The sequence below is a fragment of the Zootoca vivipara genome, chromosome 6 (genome assembly GCF_963506605.1).
Source record: "Zootoca vivipara chromosome 6, rZooViv1.1, whole genome shotgun sequence".
Classification (NCBI taxonomy): domain Eukaryota; kingdom Metazoa; phylum Chordata; class Lepidosauria; order Squamata; family Lacertidae; genus Zootoca; species Zootoca vivipara.
Genome location: NC_083281.1, coordinates 8,424,126 through 8,446,184, shown reverse-complemented (window position 1 = coordinate 8,446,184; position 22,059 = coordinate 8,424,126). Strand labels below are relative to the sequence as shown.

General features: G+C 47.6%; 1 protein-coding gene across 3 annotated transcripts in view; it reads left to right on the top strand.

Annotated features, from left to right (window-relative positions):
- DPP9 (dipeptidyl peptidase 9) overlaps positions 1–15,445 on the top strand; it is a 49,301-nt gene extending 33,856 nt beyond the window's left edge. For all 3 annotated transcript variants that reach the window (XM_035118414.2, XM_060275381.1, XM_035118412.2), the window contains 8 exons: positions 2,222–2,374; positions 2,893–3,028; positions 5,119–5,264; positions 7,217–7,363; positions 9,221–9,373; positions 10,766–10,908; positions 12,184–12,295; positions 13,840–15,445. In XM_035118414.2, the coding sequence (XP_034974305.1) occupies positions 2,222–2,374; positions 2,893–3,028; positions 5,119–5,264; positions 7,217–7,363; positions 9,221–9,373; positions 10,766–10,908; positions 12,184–12,295; positions 13,840–13,932 (1,083 nt within the window). In that variant the 3' untranslated portion in view covers positions 13,933–15,445. The remainder of the gene's footprint in view (positions 1–2,221; positions 2,375–2,892; positions 3,029–5,118; positions 5,265–7,216; positions 7,364–9,220; positions 9,374–10,765; positions 10,909–12,183; positions 12,296–13,839) is intronic.
- Positions 15,446–22,059: the final 6,614 nt, after the last annotated feature.

Sequence of the window (22,059 nt, the reverse complement as noted above, 5' to 3'; positions counted from 1 at the left end):
GTGGCTCATAACACCACCTTTTTTTGGAGTAATACCCTAAAAAATTATATGTCAGTGGAAAGATAATTTAATGAAGAATGTAATGCAACAGGTTTATTCGGTTATCTGTATTCTATCGAAAGTTATAGCCAAATAACCAGAAAAAGGAGTGTTTAGAGAGCCAATCAGGTGTCATTTTGTTTTGGCAATGATGGCTCAACAACACTTTCTTTGGAGTAATACCATAAAATTCTACAGTGGACACTCCGGATACAAACTTAATTCATTCCGGGGGTCCGTACTTACCCTGAAAAGTGCATATCTGGAGGCGCATGCGTGCATGGCAAAACCCGGTAACGTAACCCGAGGTACCACTGTATATCAATGGAAAGATAATTTAATGAAGAATGTAATGCAATAACTTTTATGAAGGATAATTGAACAAACTTTGGAAATTTTGGAACGGCCCAGTCAGAGCGGTCCTAGGCCAGGAGTTCATTTTATAGGACAGCACATCTTTAGAAGTGGGTTTTCCTGCCCCGCTCCCCAAAGCAGAACAACAGAGCACTGGGAAAGTGTTCCCCCCACGCCTTTGTCTAGGGCAGGACAGGCCAACTTTTCATACCAAGTGTGTCGCAACATGGAACCCCCAGGCTGCTGCACTGGCTTGTCGCGTGGGGGTGGAGCGAGGCCAAAATTTGAAGATGCCTTTGCAAAGCCAGCTTAGTGAGGCGTCAAGCTTTGAGAAGGAGGCGTGAGGCTCTGGTGGGGTCCAAGTGCCTTCCCACCCCGTCCCCAAAGCTGGGAATTGGCCTTTGGGAAGAAGGTTAGAAGATTCTAGGACCCAAGGGCATTCAGATGTCATTTTTTTCGACTGGTCTTAGGAGTTCCTAAAAGTGTTCTCTTATTCGGCGATATATGCCGAGCTAGGTCAGCACCTCTTAGAATCTAGGGGTTGGATCATGACTTTTAAACACAGTGGTACCTCAGAAGTCGAACAGAATCCGTTCCGAAAGTCCATTCGACTTCCAAAACGTTCAGAAGCCAAGGCGCGGCTTCCGATTGGCTGCAGGACCCGTCGGGCGTTCGGCTTCCGAAAGAACGTTCGCAAACAGGAACACTCACTTTCAAGTTTGTGGCGTTCAGGAACCAAAACATTCGACTCACAAGGCATTTGGGATCCAGGGTACGACTGTACTGGTTAAAAATTCATTTTAGTACAGACTCGGAAAGCCTACTAACTTGTTTACTGAGAGATTTGCGTAATTTTACATGGTTTTCTGCAAAGCAAACTCAGACGAATAGGAATTGCAATAGATTCTCTCCTCTTCCTGGATGAGTTGCATATTTTCTCTCTCATTAAGCAGAAGCTCATCATAAATTTCAAAACATTTATCCTGTATGCTCATCTGCTTACTTAGGTTTGCAGCCTCATCATGAAATGACACACAACTATTTTCATAATTTAGATAGCTTTTTGTGTCGTAGAGTTTTTATGTTAGCCCACTTGAATGAATTCCCCTCATTTGTACTGTCTGGAAGTACAAATACCCTTCTAGAGTATTTGTCTTCTGGTATGAATACACCAGATATGATATACAATATTATTTTGGACTTCCCTGTCTTCGACATTGTTTGGAGAGACCCCTACTGGTGGCTCCTTTGAAGCTTAAAGTATCTACTTGCGAAGAATTTTTAATCCAATATCCTTTGAGGGATGATATACCTGAAAACTACTGAGATTGTTTCAGGAGATTTAGCTGAAATTTTAAAAGTCAATTAAAAAAAAACTACTTAAGATGCTTACTGAGTCTTTTATATGTTTCATGTGCTTAATATGTCTGGATTGCCAATGTTTTGTGGATTTCTCTCTCTCTCTCTCTCTGTGATTTTATTGTTTAAATTATGCCAATAAAGGCTGGTTGAATGAGTGAGTGATCCTATGCATAACAGGAAGTAGTGCGGTGTAGTGGGTAGAGGGTTGGACTAAGTCCTGGGAGACCTAGATCCAAGTCCCCATTTGGGTGTGAAACTCACTGGGTGACCTTGGGCAAGCTGCTCACTTTCAGCCCAAACCACCTCACAGGTTTGTTGTGCGGATAACCCGGGAGAACTGTTGTGAGCGCCACCTTGACCGCCTTAGAGGAAGCGGGAATATAAATTTAAAACAAACAAACTGGCCAGTTGTATCCAGATCTTAAAGCAATTTTCCATTGTAGTCTCCCCCTCTCTCCCCCTACAGATTTGGGTGAATGAAGAAACCAAACTCGTCTACTTCCAGGGCACGAAGGATACCCCTCTAGAGCATCACCTCTACGTGGTCAGTTACGAGTCGCCCGGGGAGGTCGTGCGGCTCACCACCCTGGGCTTCTCCCACAGCTGTTCCATGAGCCAGGTCTGTCTCTCTAGGTCGCAGAATTCCTGTGTGCCTGGTTGGTTTCCTTTTTTTGAAAAAGGGAAGCAAATCTCTATTTTTTTTAAAAAAATCATTTTTATTAAGGATTTTCTTTGTTTACAAAGATAAGAGCAATGTCTCTCTTAAGATTTTTACAACTCAGTTTCGTTTGTTGAGACATTGGTGAGGGGAGGGGAAGGATAGTAGGTGGAGGGAGGGTGGGTTTTGTGGGGTGGGCTTTTTCTTGTCAGCAACGTTTGCATAGGTTCTCTGTTCGCTTGTTTTCCTTTGTTGGTGAGAGATGCTGGGGTTGGCCTAGGATCTGGTTGTTCCTTTGTGGTTAGCTGTAGCAAATCTCTTATTAGGAGGAGGCAGCTGTGAGGGCAGTGGGGTCCGTAATTCTCCTCGCCGAGATGACGACGACAACAACAACAAGAATAATAATATGTTGGGTAAACTGTAGGGCTGGTTGGAGTGTCTCCCGACCCACCTTGCCACTCTTCCTTGCCTCCCTGCAGAATTTCGACATGTTCATTAGTCACTACAGCAGTGTCAGCACCCCTCCCTGTGTCCACGTTTACAAGCTCAGTGGCCAAGAGGAAGACCCCCTCCACAAGCAGCCGAAATTCTGGGCCAGCATGATGGAAGCGGCCAGTGAGTAGATTTCTCTTGGCTTCCTGTCTCGTTCAAGGTGTAGTTCAAGCCTGGTTTCGATTTTATCTATTGCAGTTGCACTAAGGGCTTTTTCTGCGTCGTTCCACATTTTACGTTGGGGTTCGTTGTTGGAACGATAAATCTTAAAAGTGGGAAAAAACAACAACCAGCAAACCTGTCGAAAAGCCCAGGGTATTCAAGATACCACATTTTGCAGAATCTTGTACAGCGGAGCCTCGGTTGTTGAACGTAATCTGTTCCGGAAGAGTGTTCAACTTCCGAAACGTTTGACAACCGAGGCGCAATTGCCGGTCAGCAATCTCAGTGGAGGAACGCGCCCCGGAAGCCATTTGACTTCCGAGGCGCGTTCGGAAATGGAAGCATTCACTTCCGGGTTTTCAGCATTTGGGTTCTGAATTGTTCGGCTTCCGAGATGCTCAAAAACCAAGGTTCCACTGTATAGCCTTTTATTGAAAAGTATGTATGTATAAGTGTGTTTATACATCAGGGGTCGGCAATCTAAGGCCCTTGGGCCACAAGTGGTCCATGGGGGTCATTTAACCAGCCCGTGGACCCCTGCCACCCGCTCGGTCGGCTCCCGAGCGCCGCAGCCAGTGGGAAGCTGCGCACGCCTCTGTGCCGGAAGGAGCGCCGGAAATAGCGTTTACGCATGCACGCACACACACACACAAACACACACTCCAGCCCACCATGGCGTCTGCGGGACTGTGAACCAACCCAAGCCACAAAAACTTTGCCAACCCCTGGTATACATGGAGTATGGGGGACCTGTCCTGTTACTTCTGGGGCAGTTTGCTCAACTTTGATCCCCACCCTGCACTCAGCTCTCACTTGTGGCTCCTGGAAGCTATAAGCAGGCGACAGCGGCCACAATCCTGGAATGGCTTTGACTGGCTAACTGAACCAGGCAAGGAGAGCTGATGGGTCTCAAACCCTCGCTGAGTTAGAGACTTCTGTGTGTGAAGATAGGCTCCAGCGGATGGAGCGGACGAGACCAGGAGTGAGTCCAGCGGTCAAGAAGGCAGTTTCTGCTTGTGCCGTAGAAGGAAGCGAGCGGCAGGTAGGGCTTGTGAACCTGGGAAGGGAGCCCATCAAGGAGAAGGAAAACTCTGGTCCTAAACCTCCGCTGCACTTGCCTCTGTAATCATTTGTGAGAAAGGCTTTGGGAGTAAATTTGGAGGAAAAACCTACCCACTGCCTCGCGGGATTTCTTTGGGAGAAGAAAAGGCCAAAGAGGAAACTGCACAAATCTGGGCGGCGCCTTGTCCTCCTCCTTCCGGCAACTCCTGCAGCCAAGCTGGTGCCGAAACGTTTTGCTCTGCTTCCCTTTGGGCCACTTCAGCAAGGGTGTGGTGATGGTTCTTGTCGCCTGGGCAGCCCAGGACCTCCAGACACACTGCCCAGACTTGTGGGGAGGTCACTTCAGTGCTGCTCACACGGCGGTTTGACTTCACCCCTGGAGGTGCACTCCATTGTCTCACAGTGAAGCTGTGTTAAGCTCTTTGGGACACAGCATGGAGTTGGAGCTTGGCCCAAAGCTGGACCCCTCCCAAGCCTACCCTTCCCATTTCACTTTTGAGTGGCCGTTTGTGTGTAATAACAGAGAACAATTGCCCCCCCTTTGACTTGGAGACCCAGTAAAATCACTCTCATGGGGTACCCTGGGTGGTTTGTTTTTTCTCCACTGCAGAACACAAAATCTGATTTTTCAGTTATTAGTATTGTCATTACTTTTAAAAAATATATATACAGAATATATATACAGTACAGTGGTACCTTGCAAGACGAATGCCTCACGCAACAAAAAACTCGCAAGACGAAAGCGTTTTGCGATGTTTTCGGCGCTTCGCAAGACGGATGTTTTTCGGCGGTTTTTGTTTTGTTTTGCTACGGCAAACCGCGCTTCGCAATTACCGCAAGATGAAGCGACTCGCGGAACGAATTACTTTCGTCTTGCGAGGCACCACTGTATATGCCTTTATGCAGTCAAATGGGTGTTTGGCAAGATTCCATGACAGTGCACCACCCATATATTGGGTGACTCTTACCTGCCCTTGGCTTTTATGCAGGCTGCCCCACTGATTACATCCCCCCGGAGATCTTCCACTTCCGCACACAGTCGGACGTCGAGTTGTATGGGATGGTGTACAAACCTCACGACCTCCAGCCTGGGAAGAAGCATCCCACTGTGCTTTTTGTCTACGGAGGGCCTCAGGTAGGCTGGCTGCTGAGCTGGAGCCAAGGAGCACGGGTGGGGGCGTCATCAGAAGCCGCCTCTGAGCCGTCGAGCGGAGTGTTGTCCACACCGGCTCCAGGGTTTCAAACTGGCTTTTCTCTCCCAGCCCATCTAGGGTTACCAGGGATTGAATCTGGGACCGCCTGCTTGCATAGCAGCAGATAGATGCTCTATATTCACTGAGCTACAGCTTCCCCAGAGTCAGCCTGTTTTGAGTTGCAAGGTGGCATGTTGTGACATAGAGCAAAGTAAGGCTTAGAGGGGCTTGGGGGTTGAGCACTGTTTGCACACAGAGCTTTGCCGCTGATTGTACTCACACTTCAGAGGTAAAGGTAAAGGGCCCCCTGACCATCAGGAACAGTCGTGTCCGACTCTGGGGTTGCGGCACTCATCTCGCTCTATAGGCCGAGGGAGCCGGCGTTTGTCCACAGACAGCTTCCGGGTCATGTGGCCAGCATGACAAAGCTGCTTCTGGCGAACCAGAGCAGCGCACGGAAACGCCGTTTACCTTCCCGCCGGAGCGGTTCCTATTTATCTACTTGCACTTTGACATGCTTTCGAACTGCTAGGTTGGCAGGAGCTGGGACCGAGCAACGGGAGCTCACCCCATTGCAGGGATTCGAACCGCCGACCTTCTGATCAGCAAGCCCTAGACTCTGTGGTTTAACCCACAGCGCCACCTGGGTCCCTGGAGACGCTGGCCAATTCTGGCTCCCATAATATGCTTTTTTTCCAGACCAAGGTGCCCAGAGTGGCATACAACTAGAGATGGGAAGGCCTGGGGAAAAAAACCTGGAAAAATTGAAAAACAACAGGTTTTTTCCAAAGCCTTTTTTAAAAAAAAAAAATTTAAGAAGAAGAAAAACCCGTTTGATATAGTTTGAATCTTCCACACACCTTTTTTTTTCAATTTCCCCAGGAAAAAAAATGGCTTTGGAATAAAATTTTCCAGTTTTTTTCCAGGTCTTCTCATCTCTACGTACAACCCATTTAAAAGCAGAATGGCCATTTTTTATAAAGTGCCTAAAGTTTCCCAAGCGCTGTGTACAGATTAAAACATAGCAGTCTCTGATGGCAGGCTTACAGTCTTAAGGGGAGGGGGAGGAGGAAAGCAAGCAACAGCGGTACCTTGGAGTGACAAAGTTATCGCTCGAATGCAGACATTTCCAAGAGGAGGAGCTAAATGGAGTTCTTGAGCTTTTTTTAGGGTTGAGGTTGTTTAGGTTGTTTTTTTTAGGATTTTCCCCAGGAAATAAGCTGCCACAGGGGCCGGATTAAACCGACTGGAGGACCGGATTAGGCCCCCGAAACGGACTTTGGACATGCCTGGTCTACTCTTAACCTCCTGCAGTGCAGTTGTTTCATTCAGGGATCGAACCTGCAACCATGGCATTGTCAGAACCACGCTCTAACCAACTGAGCTATCCAGCTACCCCTTGGGACCAGTAGCTGGGAACGCTTAAGTGGGGATGTCATAGAATCATAGAGTTGGAAGAGACCACAAGGGCCATCCAGTCCAACCCCCTGCCAAGCAGGAAACACCATCAAAGTATTTTTGACATATGGTTGTCAAGCCTCTGCTTAAAGACCTCCAAAGAAGGAGACTCCACCACACTCCTTGGCAGCAAATTCCACTGCCGAACAGCTCTTACTGTCAGGAAGTGCGCTGTGGCTTTCTTTACGTGACCTGCTTGGGGCCATCGAGTTGTGGCTACTGCGTCAACCAGAATGCCCAGACGAGGCAGGCCTTTAGCCAGATCAAGCAACGAGGCTCTCAGTGATGCATTGTGGGACACGGCAGGTTTTCTTGGGTGGAACGAAAAGCAGGGCGGCACTCGCTGGCACTCACAAATGCAGCCGCGGAATGATGAGCGCGAGTCGTGTGCAGAGGCATTTTCCCCACCCCTTTCCTAACTTTCCCCACCTCCCAGGTCCAGCTAGTGAATAACTCCTTCAAAGGCATCAAGTACCTGAGGCTCAACACGCTCGCTTCTCTTGGCTATGCCGTGGTGGTGATAGACGGCCGGGGGTCCTGCCAGAGAGGCCTTAAATTTGAGGGGGCTCTGAAGAACCAGATGGTAAGTCCTCAGTTTGCCTTGTACAGGTGAAACTCGGGAAATTGGAATATCGTCGAAAAGTGCATTCATTTCAGTAATGCAACTTATTGTTTGTTATTTTTCTTTTAATTTTTACAAATGCTTTCTTTCGGAAATTCCACAGTAATAAAACAAATAGTTACAATTAATACAAAAATAAACATCGCTATTACATTTCATTAATTCCATTCCATTTATAATTGACCCGCCTAACAAATAATTACAATTACAACAAATATCTTGCTTTGCGTGTCCTGCATCTATCTCATATATTGGTTTCACCTTTTAAGTTGCATTACTGAAATAAATGCACTTTTCGACGATATTCTAATTTTCTGAGTTTCACCTATATGTAAGAAAACCATTACGAAGCAATAAACAGCTTTTTTTGGGGGGGGGGGTGACACACCGCTTCAGATACCTAAAAATTAATAGGGATTACTCAAAAAGCTGTTGGATGTGCCAAAAGGAGATGGGAGGGGGTTTTGGGGGGGTTGTCTATATGTATAGTGGAGGTATGTGCAGAAGCTAGGAAACAGGAAAAAAAATAATTGCTGCTTAAGCTATGAAAGTCCACTGTTGTGTTTCTGCATAGGAAAGACCGCACGCTACAAATCATTCATTTCATATATTAATTTCGCATGTGAAGGCAAAATTCTGTGCTTGTGGCCGATATGTGAAAGACACGATTCACTTCCTGTCAATCTGCCCTTTATACAGTGATCTGAGGGAAGAGAGACATTTCTAACAAGGCTTGCTGACATATGGAAACAGGAATGCCCTGGTAGAAATGGTTGTGTTTCTTCTGAGCGACACTGATGGCCTTTGTGGCACATAAAGTGGCCCTCTTTGCACTTGCCGTGAAAAAGATTAGTGAAGGGAGAGTTAGGGAAAATACTGCTGCGAATTGTTTTGGCAACTTAGAGGTTTAATCAGATTTTTTTCCCTTCCTGGTTCTTCTGTCAGTGCTTCCCAAACTTTTTCAGTCCTTTGCCCCCTTAGATCCATAAATTCATATAAACTCATATGCTCCCCACCCTATAAAAAAGCATTATTCAGAACTGTGGTTTGTAGAACCCACTAAGGAAGGTAATAACACAATAACACTCAAAACAGTAACGATTTATTGCACGTTTATTCAGAATCCAATTAGAAGCCTTTAGTTTAATTCAGCAAAACTGAAGAACCTGATTCAGTGATAACAGATTTTCACAGTCTGAAGGTCATTATCACCTTCTGTGCCTCTTTGCCCCCCCCCCAAGTAATCCCATTGCCCCCCACTTTTGGAACCACTGCTTTATGTCAGGGGTGGCCAGCTCTCAAGAGACTGCGATCTACTTTCAGAATTTAAAAATGGCAGTGATCTACCTCCTTTTCTTGGGAAGGAAAGCCCCATTTGGGGGGGGGGTCAGCTCAAAGTTATTGAGCCTTTTTTAGGGGGGAGTTCAGTTTTTGGGGGGGTTAAAGGCAAGGGACAGAGGAGGGGTAAACTTACTCATGAAAAGATCACTATGGATCAAAACAGCAGCACAGAAAGCTCCGTCTTCCCTTCCAGATCATACAACAATGGAGGGTGGGGTAGGAGTCAGTTTTAGCGGTGCTAAGGAAAGGGAGCCAGAGATTGACTGCGATCCACCAAAACCTCACGGGCATCTACCGGTAGATCGCAATAGACCTGTTGAACATCCCTGCTTTATGTTATTGATGTTACCTTACAATGTACCTAAGTGTAAGTCAGCAAACTGAATGAATGAATGAATTTACAGAGCGTGTAAATGAGCCAGCTATCCCCAAATGAGCAGGTAGCTCTCACTTCCCTCCTTTGCCACCCGCTTCTAGGGCCAGGTGGAGATCGAGGACCAGGTGGAAGGCTTGCATTACGTAGCAGAGAAATACGGGTTCATCGACCTCAGCCGCGTCGCCATCCATGGCTGGTCTTACGGGGGCTTCCTCTCCCTCATGGGGCTCATCTGCAAACCTCACATCTTCAAGGCAAGTTTGGAGTTTGCTGCCGCCTGTGCCAGGGTGGTTAGGGTGGGCAGCCAATACGTTGCGCTCCGTGCCAGTCCTAGGTGGCGTGCGGGGAAGCCTGTGTCCTTTGGAATCCCTGCTGCCATCAGGGAGCATGAAAGTGTGTAGTCCTATCAACATCCGGAGAGCCACTGGTTCCCTCTCTGTGCTGAAGGTAGAGTGAAGACTCAGACCCAAATGATCTGCTCCCAGTTCTGCAGGGGAGTAGATCTCACTGTACGATCAACTCCTTTTGCCCTAAGCTTTTAAAAATAAAGAAGCCAACCTTGTGTGATTCCACGAGATCACAGAAAGCCTGCCAACAAAAAAAAACAAACAAACCCAGGAGTCTACACAGGACTTGTCTTCTTGTGAAATGCAGCTGTATGTATGCAGAGATTTGCTCTCCCCAAGGAGACTCGCCTGGCGCCTTCATTACAAATCTTTAGGCACTTGGTGTAATTAAGGAATATTGGGGAACTATATATAATGAATCGAAGAAGATGCTTAAGAAAGCTTTTCGCAAATCACCTGAGATTTTCCTCTTGGGGTTGGTAACAACAGAGGTCCCCCCCCAAAAAAACAAAAGAGTTGACTACTACATGCCACTGCCGCAGCTAGAACCTTATTGGCACAAAGGTGGAGAACAAGTCTAGTACCTACTAAGGAAGATTAACATGTTTGAATATGCTGAACTGACTGGTCTGACGAACAGGATAAGAGAAAACGAAGATAAGGAATATAAGGGGGGATGGATAGTGTCTATGGACTATTTCAGGAACCGGTATAGACAGGTACATAACTTAGCATGTCTCTTGCAAATCCAGCAGAGTTGAAGTAGAGTTTTTAATAGATAGCAAATTGGATGATTAAAAAGATGTGGATTACGTGGAGTAGTAGAAAAGCAAAGGAACCAGGAAAAGGGTGGAAGGGAACTCATTTGGTATGAAGTTGTAAGAGCGGAAGGAGAGGAGGGTTAAATTTTCTACCTGTTTTTGAAAATGCAAATAAAAAATTATAAAAGCGAACAAATCTTTAGGCACCAGCTGAAAACATTTCTCCCAGGCCTTTGGCTGATTCAGGGATCTGTGGCCTTTTAATCCGGGCTGCTGCTGGTGGTGGTATTGTTTCGTTTTGTTACTACGTTACATATTCTATGATTTCATAATATAAACCACCCTAAGATTATTGGATCTTTATATAAAATCAATAAATTTTGCAAGTCGCGGAATGAATTTTGCAAGTTGCGGAATGAATTTTGCAGATTGCAGAATCTGGCTTCCTCAGGCAGCTTAATGGCAGGAGGGGGGGAGAGAGAAGCGTTGGATTGCCTGTCAGCCCTGAGCGTAACGGCAGCCTTCAATATCCCTCCAGGTTGCTATCGCAGGGGCCCCCGTCACGGTCTGGATGGCGTACGATACTGGATACACCGAACGGTACATGGATGTCCCAGAGAACAACCAGCAAGGCTACGAAGCAGGCTCTGTGGCGCTGCATGTAGAGAAGCTCCCCAATGAGTAAGGGTTGTGGGGCAGCGGTGCTGGTGGGCGGCGGGGGCAGAGCAGAGAGTGTGTTGTCCATCAGCCTGGTCCCAGCTAGCACAGACCCTCCCGGGCTGAGAGGGGCAGCAGCAGTCGGCCATGCATTTTCGTATGTTCTGGAGGGATCCGGGGGGGGGGTCACTAAGGTCAGCGAGGCAACTTAGGGGGCCTCAAATGCATGCTCTCTTGACATTCCTCAGGTGAAAATAGGGACATTATATTCTACATAAGCAATAGAATAGAGCAGGGGTGTCCAGCAGGTCGATTGGGAGGCGGGCTCCGTTTCCTTTGTGGTGGCATAAGAGCATCCGGCCCCTTGCCCCGCCCTCCATTTTAGCATAATCGCTGGAACAGAAGACGCGAGTTTTCGCTGTGAGGCAGATTGTTTTTCTAGTGATCTTTTGGTGAGCGACTTTTCCACTTTCCCTTTACTCCATTTTGACATTCCCCCTCTCCTATGGCCAGGGAGAGCCAGTGTGGTGTAGTGGCTAAGAGCGGTAGATTTGTAATCTGGGGAACCGGGTTCATGTCTCCGCTCTTCCACATGCAGCTGCTGGGTGACCTTGGGCTCATCACACTTCTTTGAAGTCTCTCAGCCCCACTCACCTCACAGAGTGTTTGTTGTGGGGGAGGAAGGGAAAGGAGATTGTTAGCCGCTTTGAGACTCCTTCGGGTAGTGATGAAGCGGGATATCAAATCCAAACGCTTCTCTTCTTCTCTTCTATGCCCCACAAATAACCCAGAGATGCATTTTAAATAAAAGAGCTCATGTAAAAACATGCTGATTCCCGGACTGTCTGCGGGCCGGATTTAGAAGGCGATTGGGCCACATCCGGCCCCCGGACTTTAGTTTGGGGACCCCTGCTGTGAGTAGATCACAGTTGGACCCCCCTGTAATAGAGTGTCCTTATTTTCATCTGAGGAATATTGGACTGTATGGAACAGAATTCCAGACTTTCTTCTTCTGGGCTGCCATGTCAACTGCTTGTTTGGAAATTTTTGGGAAAGCTGGAGAGTTTGGGGGGTTGTTTTTAAAAAACAAATAGTGGTGGGTGGGGTGGGGTGGATTGTCTAAAGTGGGGCAAAGGTTCAAAAAATCACGGCATGATTTTTGCTTGCTGGTCACTTTGTGTCCATCAGCCTGGTCATAGAACGCTCAAGTGGTCCAAACTCCTCTCTGCCTTGAACAGCCGCAAACACTCATGCCCAGGATGGCTCTCACGTCCAGTATTTTCCTTGCCTTCCTTCTAGGCCCAATCGCCTGCTGATCCTCCATGGATTTCTGGATGAAAACGTGCACTTTTTCCACACCAATTTCCTGATCTCCCAGCTGATCCGAGCTGGGAAACCTTATCAACTACAGGTGGGTCGAGCTGACAAACCATCCAGCCCATCCCTTTCCTCTTGGGCTGGGCTTGAGGTGGGGTCATTCTCTCCTGGCCTGGCCTACCTTGCAGGGTTGTTTTGAATAAAATGTGGGAGGAGGGTGGAGACGTGGGCAGGGCAGGGCACTCTTTGCCCCCTTGAGCTCCTTAGAGGAAAGGCGGGGTCTAAATTCACTAAATGGTACAGTGGAACCTTAGTTTTCGAACTGCTGAACGATTCAGAAGCTGAACGCTGAAAACCCGGAAGTAACTGCTCTGGTTTTGGAACGATTTTCGGAAGCCGAACATGCTACGCGGCTTCCGTTTTGAGTTTCCCTATTGTATTGAGGCTTCCGCTTTCAGTTCAGCTTTCGAACGTTTCAGAAGTCGAACTGTCTTCTGGAACGGATTACATTCAAAAACCGAGGTTCCACTGTTTTTCTGATTCTGCTCTGGGAAATTTATTTACAGTATTGGATACATGGGCGGGGTATAAATAATTTATTATTATTATTATTATTATTATTATTATTATTATTATTATTATTATTATTATTACATGGAATGTGCAGATTTCAGCTGATACATGCATATTCCCCTGAGGCCTGTCAGAGTTCATGCGTATTCATGGGGAAATCAGTTTATGATGTGCAGTCCATTTTCAACCCCAGAGTGGGGGACAGACTGATAAAAATAAATAAGGGGGAAATTAATACCCAAAATCATATTAACTGGACCAAGAAACCGAATGATTCTGTCTCAAGATAAACAAGCCAAAATTACAACAGCATGAATCCAGCTACCCACTCATTCGGTTATCCAAACATAAAAAATTATGCCCATACCTTGCCATATTATTATTTTTAAGATATATATATATATATATATATATATATAACACCTTCATCCACAAGGTGGATTACAACTTAAAAAACACAAAATTCATACCATAATAAACAAAAACAATGCCCCCTTAGTTTCAAAGGCCATAGATTGTTTGTTTTTGCTTGGCGGATAAATATATGTAACAAAGGCGCCAGGCGAGCCTCCCTGGAGAGAGCATTCCACAAACGGAGCCACTGCAGAAAAGGCCCTGTTGTGAATGAGGCACATGGAGAAGGGCCTCAGATGATGAACGCAGCGTCCAGGTCTGTTCACATGGGAATATGGATTTAGATATCGGGAACAGCTAGAGTTTGCCCACTTCCTTACTTCCTTGCTTCTTTCTGCTTTGCTGGTTGGCGGCAGCCATTTTCAGGCAGAATCCATAGAGGGAGGGGGGAGCAGTGATTGGACAGATCAGAGGGCAGGAGCAACCGGACAAATTGCAGGTTAGAAACGTTCCCATGGGAATCGGTGGAAATTGTGGGCTCGTCGTGTGAACGCTTGCACCCCTACAATGCTGTGATTATATGTGCTTTTTCCGTGAGGCCCAGTGAATGTGTACAGCTCAAAGTGACCACTCAACCTACATTTTCCCTAAGGAGGTCCAGAAGCTTCTCATCTCTTCCTGTCTCTCCTCCCCCCCCTTTCTTGTGTGCAGATCTACCCCAACGAGCGACACAGTATTCGCTGCCCTGAGTCTGGGGAGCACTACGAAATCACGTTGCTGCACTTTCTTCAAGAATACCTCTGAGGACAGGGCTGGGGGGTGGGGAACGGCACGGTGTGGGGCGTGGACAGGGGCTGCTGCCTCCCTGCCCACCCGCAAATCGACGTAGATGCTGAAGACTCGCTCCTCCTCTGGCCTCCTTTTTGCCCCAACCTCTCCCCGCCCCCAGCAGCCTCCCGAGACCCAGAGCACCCATCCGTGTTTCCCTCCCTGGGCCCTGAACTCACGAGGGGAGCTGAGACCCCTCACCCCCTGCCCAACTGGATTGGCACTGCTCTGCCTTGTTCCTCCAGATTCTCTTTTAACGTTTTCCTTCCCTCTCTCTCCCTCTCTCTCTCTCCCCTCCCCAGGACCCCTTCTCTGTTTTGCTGCTACTTTTTGGGCCGGGCAGAAAAGTCAAGCACTCCCCTGTCCTCGTGCCCCCCTCCGACATCTCCAGTACTGTCTGTGTTCCTCTTAAACTCCCCCCTCTTCTCTCCTTTCCTCTCTCCACTGACTCCCGCAGCAGAGATTTTCTGGGGCTCGGAAACAGACGAGCGCTTGGTGCTGTGCTGCCAAGCGGGGTGAGGGTGAGGCTGGGGGGGGGGTGAGGAAGAGAACTAATGGACCAGGGGGAGAGACTGGTTCTGACGATGCCTCTATCCTTGGTGCTGTGGCTTCCTGGCTGTGTTTTGTGGCAAATTCAGGCTCTCGGAAGGATTGGGCAGGTGTGTGTTTGGGCTCCCCACTTAGAAGGCTTTGCTGTTTTGACTTCTCTACGTAACCCCCGCATCATTTCCCCATCTCAAACAAAACTCTTCTTTCCCCTAAGGCAACCGTGTCCAGAAACTGCAGTCACTTCTGGGTGGAAAAGGTGGGGTGGGTGGGTGGGTTAGGGGTGTTTTGTTTTGTTTTTGCATTGCCAGATTTATTTATGCAAATACGGCTCCCTCTGTGTCCATTCCCTCCGGCTTAGGCACTGCTCCCCTGTCTCGCCAACCCATCTTCTCCGCATCCTAAGCCCTGAGCTTCCAGCCTCCAACCCCACAGGCGTGCTCAGTTCTCTGCGGGTCAGCGACTGGATCCCTCCACCCATCATCCCCTCTTCTAGCAAAACCTCTTGCCCATTGGTTCCACTTCTCCCCCCGCCCCATAACCCACCTCCGCTGGTCTTAGGGCATCCCCGCAACACAAATTGAACCGCAATTTGGGGTGGTTTATAAAGAAAGGCGGGGGCACCCGTGTGCCAGGGTTCGCCGCAACTTACGCCTCATGGGAGAACCCCCCCCCCTCGCCTGCTTGCTCACACCCTCTGGGCTCTCTCCCGCCCCCCCCCAAACACGCATTCTTGCCTCTCAGGGGTGGGGCAGAATTTCAAGGGAGGAGAAACTTGCCTAAAACGAAACGAAAACCCACGAACCACAAACGACTTGCTCCCCAAGTATCTTTAAGTGCGTATTATGAAAAGAAAATATTTTTATGGATTCTTATTCTTTTATAATTATGAGGTGTAACATGTAGTGACTCATTAAAATATTGGAAATTGGCACAGCGCTTCTCTCCTGGCCTGGTGTGGTTTTGTTTTCCCCCCTGTTGGCTGCAGGCAAAGGGGCGTACGTTTAGAAGGGCATGCCAGCTTGCCAGTACCATTTCTGGCTTTTGAACACTGCATGCCTTTCTCTGGGGCATAGGAACTTTGCAAGCCGCCCTATGCGAAGCCAGACCATTGGTCCATCTAGCTCAGTGGTGTCTGCACTGACTGGCAGCAGCTCTACGACAGTTCAGGCAGGAGACATTCCCAAACCTACCTGGAAATGCTGTCAGGATTTGAACGTGGGACCTTCTCCTTGCACGGCAGATGCTCTGTCCCTGAGCTCTGTCCCTTACCCAAACATCTTTTGCTCCCTTACCTTTTCCTTTAAAAAAGAAAAGAAAAGAAGAACCCCACACATTACAAAGCATTTCCTTCATCACCAAAGGATGGAAGCAGTGACAATATCTAGGATTTCTAAAAGCACCACAGTTGTTATCCTAATTTAAGTAATTGGCAAGCCTTGTTAACGTTCTTCATTCCCATTTCAAGTACAAACTTGTTTTTATATGTGTTGGAAGCTGCCTAAAGTGGTTGGGGCAACCCAGCCAGATGGGTGGGGTATTATTATTATTAGTAATAATAATAATTGCAATAAAAATATATTCATATAAACTAGTACCGGTAGCAGACAAAATAGCATGAGGTTTTTTTTTAATGGAAACCAAAACACAGATCTGTAAAACACGTTTTACAAATAGCAAGAAATATAGGAAAAATTGGCAGCAATGAAAGATTATTAATAATTTAATTAATTATTTATTTATACCCCGCCCTCCCCAGTCAAAAACCGGGCTCAGGGCGGCTCACACCAACAGAATTACAATAAAACATAAAAACAATTAAAATACAGTATTAAAATTTAAAGTGCAGCCTCATTTCAAGTACAGTAGTACCTCGGGTTACGAACACGATCGCGGTTCGTAACCCGAAAAGGTCACAAACCGAGTGTCATTTCTGCGCATGCGCAAAGCGCGCGCGTGCCGAAAACACTTCCGGGGTTGCGGAGTTCGTAACCGAAACTGTTCGCAACCTGAGCGGGGCGTAAACCGAGGTACGACTGTAGTCCATAAATCCAAGCCATGAGGGAGGAAAACACAGGGGTCAGGCTGAGTCTAACCAACAAGCCCCTAAATGGTCCCTGCATGGTTGCTGGCCTTCAAAACTTGGATTTCTGTCCTTGTAACAATCTTTAGCCACCAGTACTGTCAGTATTTTTCTTCGAAGGGAATGAGTTTTGCCACATGCATTGGCTTACCACATTTCTAGCCCATCATTCACCCAAAGGCAACAGGGTGGAAATGCACAACATTGAAATCAATAATATTAGGCTTAGCTAGACCCAGAGTCGGACGGCTGGCGGGTTTAGTGGGGTGTTTCTGGGTCCTGCCTACACCAGCATCTCCACCAGAGTCTCACCATGATGTACCTATCCACATATCCTCCGTATGGGGGTGGCAAGAACACAGCATGTTGAAATCCCTCTCCCAACCTCTGATTATGGGGTCTGGGTGCTCCTTTCAGAGTTGTGAGAACCAAGCCTTGCAAGGAACAGTTGTGGGCCTTGGAGAAGAGACCAAATAGTGACATGAGAGCCACCTTCAAATATCTGAAGGGCCGTCATCGCATGGAAGATGGCGCAAACTGGTTTGCTGCTGCTGCTGTTCCGGGGTGGGGGTGGGCGGGCAAGGGGTTAAACCCAATCCAAAGGTTTCAAATCGCAAGAACGGAGATTGTAACAAAATCTTAGGAGGAACCCTGCTGGAGGTAAGAGCTATTGGACAGTGGAAGGGTCTGCAGGATATTTGCAATGTGGTCGAACCAACAGTGCATGTTTGCTTGATAGGCAGAAATAGGAGCTGAAGCTCATTTGCTAGAGGGAACTCGGAGCCACTTCCTTTGCGCTGTGACGGGCAGGGTGTAGCCACAGACAATCTCACCTTGCTGGTCGCTTGCTCTTTGCCCTCATTCCAGCAATGTAGAACACCACCTATGTCTGAGGCTCCATCTTAAAATAGATTAAAGCAGGGGTCAGCAAACTTTTTCAGCAGGGGGCCGGTCCACTGTCCCTCAGACCTTGGGGGGGGGCAGACTATATGGGGGGGGTGAACGAATTCCTATGCCCCACAAATAACCCAGAGATGCATTTTAAATAAAAGGACACATTCTACTCATGTAAAAACGCTGACACCCGGACCGTCCGCGGGCTGGATTTAGAAGGCGATTGGGCTGATTCAGCCCCTGGGCCTTAGTTTGCCTGGAAACTGTATATTTCATTATGAATCGCCCTGTATTATATTATATTGGTGTCCAATCACTGCATTACTATAGGATATTTCATTTCAATCAATCAAATCTTTATTACGGTAGTAGACCAGCATTCAGTAGGGTGGGGTACAGTAAAGAAGCTGGTAAAATGCGGGCTAGACCAATGTTTCCCAATGTTGGGTCTTCAGCTGTTTCCGGACTACAACTCCCATCATCCCTTGCTAGCTAGACCAGTGGTCAGGGATGGTGGGAATTGTAGTCCGAAAACAGCTGGAGACCCAAGGTTGGAAAACACGGGGCTAGACAATGCTACCATTCAGTGGATTTGTAACTGGCTGGCTGACCGAACCCAAAGGGTGTTCATCAATGGCTCCTCTTCATCCTGGAGAGAAGTGACTAGTGGGGTGCCACAGGGTTCAGTCTTGGGCCCAGTCTTATTCAACATCTTTATCAATGACTTTGATTGGCTTGAGGGCATCCTGAGCAAGTTTGCAGATGACACCAAATTGGGAGGGGTGGCTAATACCCCAGAGGACAGGATCACACTTCAAAATGACCTTAACAGATTAGACAACTGGGCCCAAAGCAAACAAGATGAATTTTAACAGGGAGAAATGTCAAGTACTACACTTGGGCAAAAAAAATGAAAGGCACAAATACAGGATGGGTGACACCTGGCTTGAGAGCAGTACAGGTGAAAAGGATCTAGGAGTCTTGGTAGACCACAAACTTGACATGAGAGTCGGACACGACTAAATGACTAAACAAGAATGGTGCTTGAGTGGTCATGTGCCTCGATATCTTTGTAAGAAATAAAATCATGCCATATCACAGGGGGAAATGTCAGATACTTTCAATTTATGGGAGATCAATCCTGTTGTTTGCTAATGACTTGCTACGCTGCCTTATGCAGAGTCAGACCTTGCATTAGTCCACATTGCTCAGTATCTACACTGATGGGTGCAGCTCTCCCAGTCCTCCCTGGAGATGCGACTGAACCTGGGATCTTCTGCATGCAGAGCAGATGTCCTGCAGGGCTAGGACTCTCCCGCTATTTGACTCTATACTCCTCCCATATACCTTGGAGAGGATAACCAGAAGGAGAAAACCTATGTTTTCCAGGTTTTGCTGGATTTCAACTCCCAACATCACCTCTGACCATTCCTGGCTGCTGGGAGCTGGAGTACTGCAACACCCGGAGGGCCACAGGTGAGAATTTGCCACCAATATTTTGCCCAAGGAAACCAAGGATTCCAATACATGAATCTGCCGTATTCCAAATCAGGACATTGGCCAGTCTCTCCGATTACAGTGCATTCCTCCAACCAGCAAATGTCCCCCCACCCCCTGGTTTTGAGATCTAAGTTGAAACTGGATAGCTAAATCGGTAGAGCATTAGCCTCTCAATCCCTGGGTTGTGGGTTCAAAACCCATGTTGGGTGACAGATTCCTGCATTGCAGGGGGTTGGACTAGATGACCCCCCGTGGTCCCTTCCCACGATGTTTCTATGATTCTTTCCCATCAGGGAGCAGCTTTTTCAACCCAAGGAACACTGGCAGAGCAGGGTCTGAGGCTCTTAACCTTTGTACATTCCAGCTGTGCCAGAGATTTTTCTCAATCTCTCTTTCTTTACATAGTGAAACCTCAAAAGCCAAACACCTTTGATCTTTGAAAGAGGTATCTATCTTTTTTTTAACCCCCAAAACTGCCTGATAAATACTTTAAATAAATTTGGAGTGGGTGGGAGGGATGCCAAGGAGAAAGGAAGCCAAAACGCTTTTTATAAACTCTCCCCACCCCTCCTCCCAACTTTTGTCCTTCGGAGGAGCCTCAAAGTTGCTCTCTACTCCCCAGCCTCAAAATCTGACCAAGATAGCAAAGTCACCTTCCACGGCAAAGTCAGTCCTGTTCTTTTCTCCGGTTACAACCTCCCTTGTTTCAGAATGGGGGGAGGGTCACGTCACATTTATAAACCCCCAATGGATCAGCAAGGGGCTTTAAGGCCCCCCAACCAATTTCAAGCCAGAGGGGAGGGGAGGCCCGGAAGCAAGCCGTCCCCTCCCTTCACGTGGAACGGCCCTTAAAATGGGGAGGGGTCAGAGACACAGACTTTAAGCCCCCTAAGCTATTGGAGACAAACTATGGAGGGGGGGAGCAATAAGCTTTCAACTCCCCCCATCCCAAATTAACTCCTTTATACCAAAAAAGATACTTTTATCTGTTTGTCTTTAAAGGGGGGGGGTCCAACTCAGTTACTCCCCTCCATTTTCCCCTTAGGTGAGGAATCATAGAATCACAGAGTTGGAAGAGACCACAAGGGCCATCCAGTCCAACCCCCCCCCCTTTAGAGGAAATGGACTGATCGGAACCCAACTGTGACATCGGCTCAGAATCCCAACCGCAGCCTTGGCTCAACAGGCTTTGGGTGGCTTAGCCGCTGCAACGGAATCTGAAAAACTGGGGCGTTAATTTATTTTTAAAACTGTTAGGGCAAAATTCTGGGTGCGAGAATGCTCAGCCACCCAGCTCATCAGGTCGTTGCGGAGTATAAAAGGAAGGAGTCCAGCCATGATCCGGAGCAAACAGCAAGGTTTATTACTGCGCAGCAGGTTCAATGCCAGACTGAACACCGTGAACAGGGCTGCAAGAACTTTTAAAACTTCCCACCACCATCCCATAATGCACATCGAAAGCATCATACATACATCACTTGTGACAGGGTAAAACGTCAGAAAAGGGGAAGGTGCAAGGGGCATTAGCATACAGGTAAACAGGAGGTAAGCAGGATTAGCATAAGGTAACAATGCACGATGTCCCAGGACATTGTTAAGCAAGTACCAGTAAGTATCTGGGAGGGGATCCTTGAGTACCTGGTGGGGAAAAACAATGGGTCCAGGTGTGAGTATTGCCTCTGGCTTCGGAGGGTTGGGAATGGCAGGAAATGGTACCTGAATGGATTATGGATATGCAGAGCACCAACACCCTGGCTACCTGACCTCTTGCTTAAGGGATTATGGCTGTTCCCTGCATCCCTGAGAGCCCTTGGCCAGAGTAGAAAAAGGGGGTTTCATTTAGAAATAAAGATACACTGTATTCATTCATAAAGAAATATGGTTACATAGAGTCTCAGGCAACAGAGAAGGGGTAGGAAAGGGAGCCTTTATTACTCAGGGCTTGATCTTGAGGGGGTTCGTGTTGGTGCGATACTAGAGTGGTGTTGTAGGATCAAATGGGGTCCCCTTGAGGGCATTAGTGCCAATCTTGATTACCAAATGAAGCCTCGTTTGGGTGCCCCCCCCTATAAAATTCCCTAACAGTAAAAACCACAACATATTAGACAGCGAGACAGCCGGGGTGACAATCAGCAAAGTCTGAAGATTAAAGTCTGGGGAAATGAGGTACGTAGCAGAGAGAGCAGGAGGGAAGAACTAGGCAGCCCCCCCCCCAAGAGGAGGAAGGCAAAGCCAAGGAGACCACAAGAGCACAGTTCAAAGATTTGCTCGAGTTTCAAATAGGGAGCTGGGTATGTTTAGCCTGGAGAAGAGAAAGTTAAGGGGTGATATGATAGCCATGTTCAAATATATAAAAGGATGTCATATGGAGGAGGGAGAAAGATTGTTTTCTGCTGCTCCAGAGAAGCGGACACGGAGCAATGGATTCAAACTACAAGAAAGAAGATTCCACCTAAACATTAGGAAGAACTTCCTGACAGTAAGAGCTGTTCGGCAGTGGAATTTGCTACCAAGGAGTGTGGTGGAGTCTCCTTCTTTGGAGGTCTTTAAGCAGAGGCCTGACAGGCATATGTCAAGAATGCTTTGATGGTGTTTCCTGCTTGGCAGGAGGTTGGACTGGATGGCCCTTGTGGTCTCTTCCAACTCTATGATTCTATGATTCTATGATTCAGTGGGTAGGTGGCAGCGACCTAAGGGGCAAATGGCAGAAGGGGGGGGGGAATATCAACTGCAAAATGGAACTGCAGAATGGAAGGCAGCTCGGGGTCTTTTGAGGGTGACTCCCCCCCCCCGGGTTTATATTAATTTATTAATTAATACTATTTTGTCTCACAGCTGCAAGAAGAAGAGGAAGAGGGGTCTCTACAAGAGCAGCCTGGCATCATCCCAGAAGATAATAGCAGCCAAGGGCCGCCACACAATTATTCGGCTGGGGATGCTCTACACTACAGGAGCTGTGCCCCCCACCTGGAGACAACACAGAAGAACACCTGGAGCCAAGAGTGAACAAGGTCAGACGAAACATGAAGATAAAATCATTCATAGGAGGCAGGGATAGGTAAGGCCTTGCCTGGGTGGGG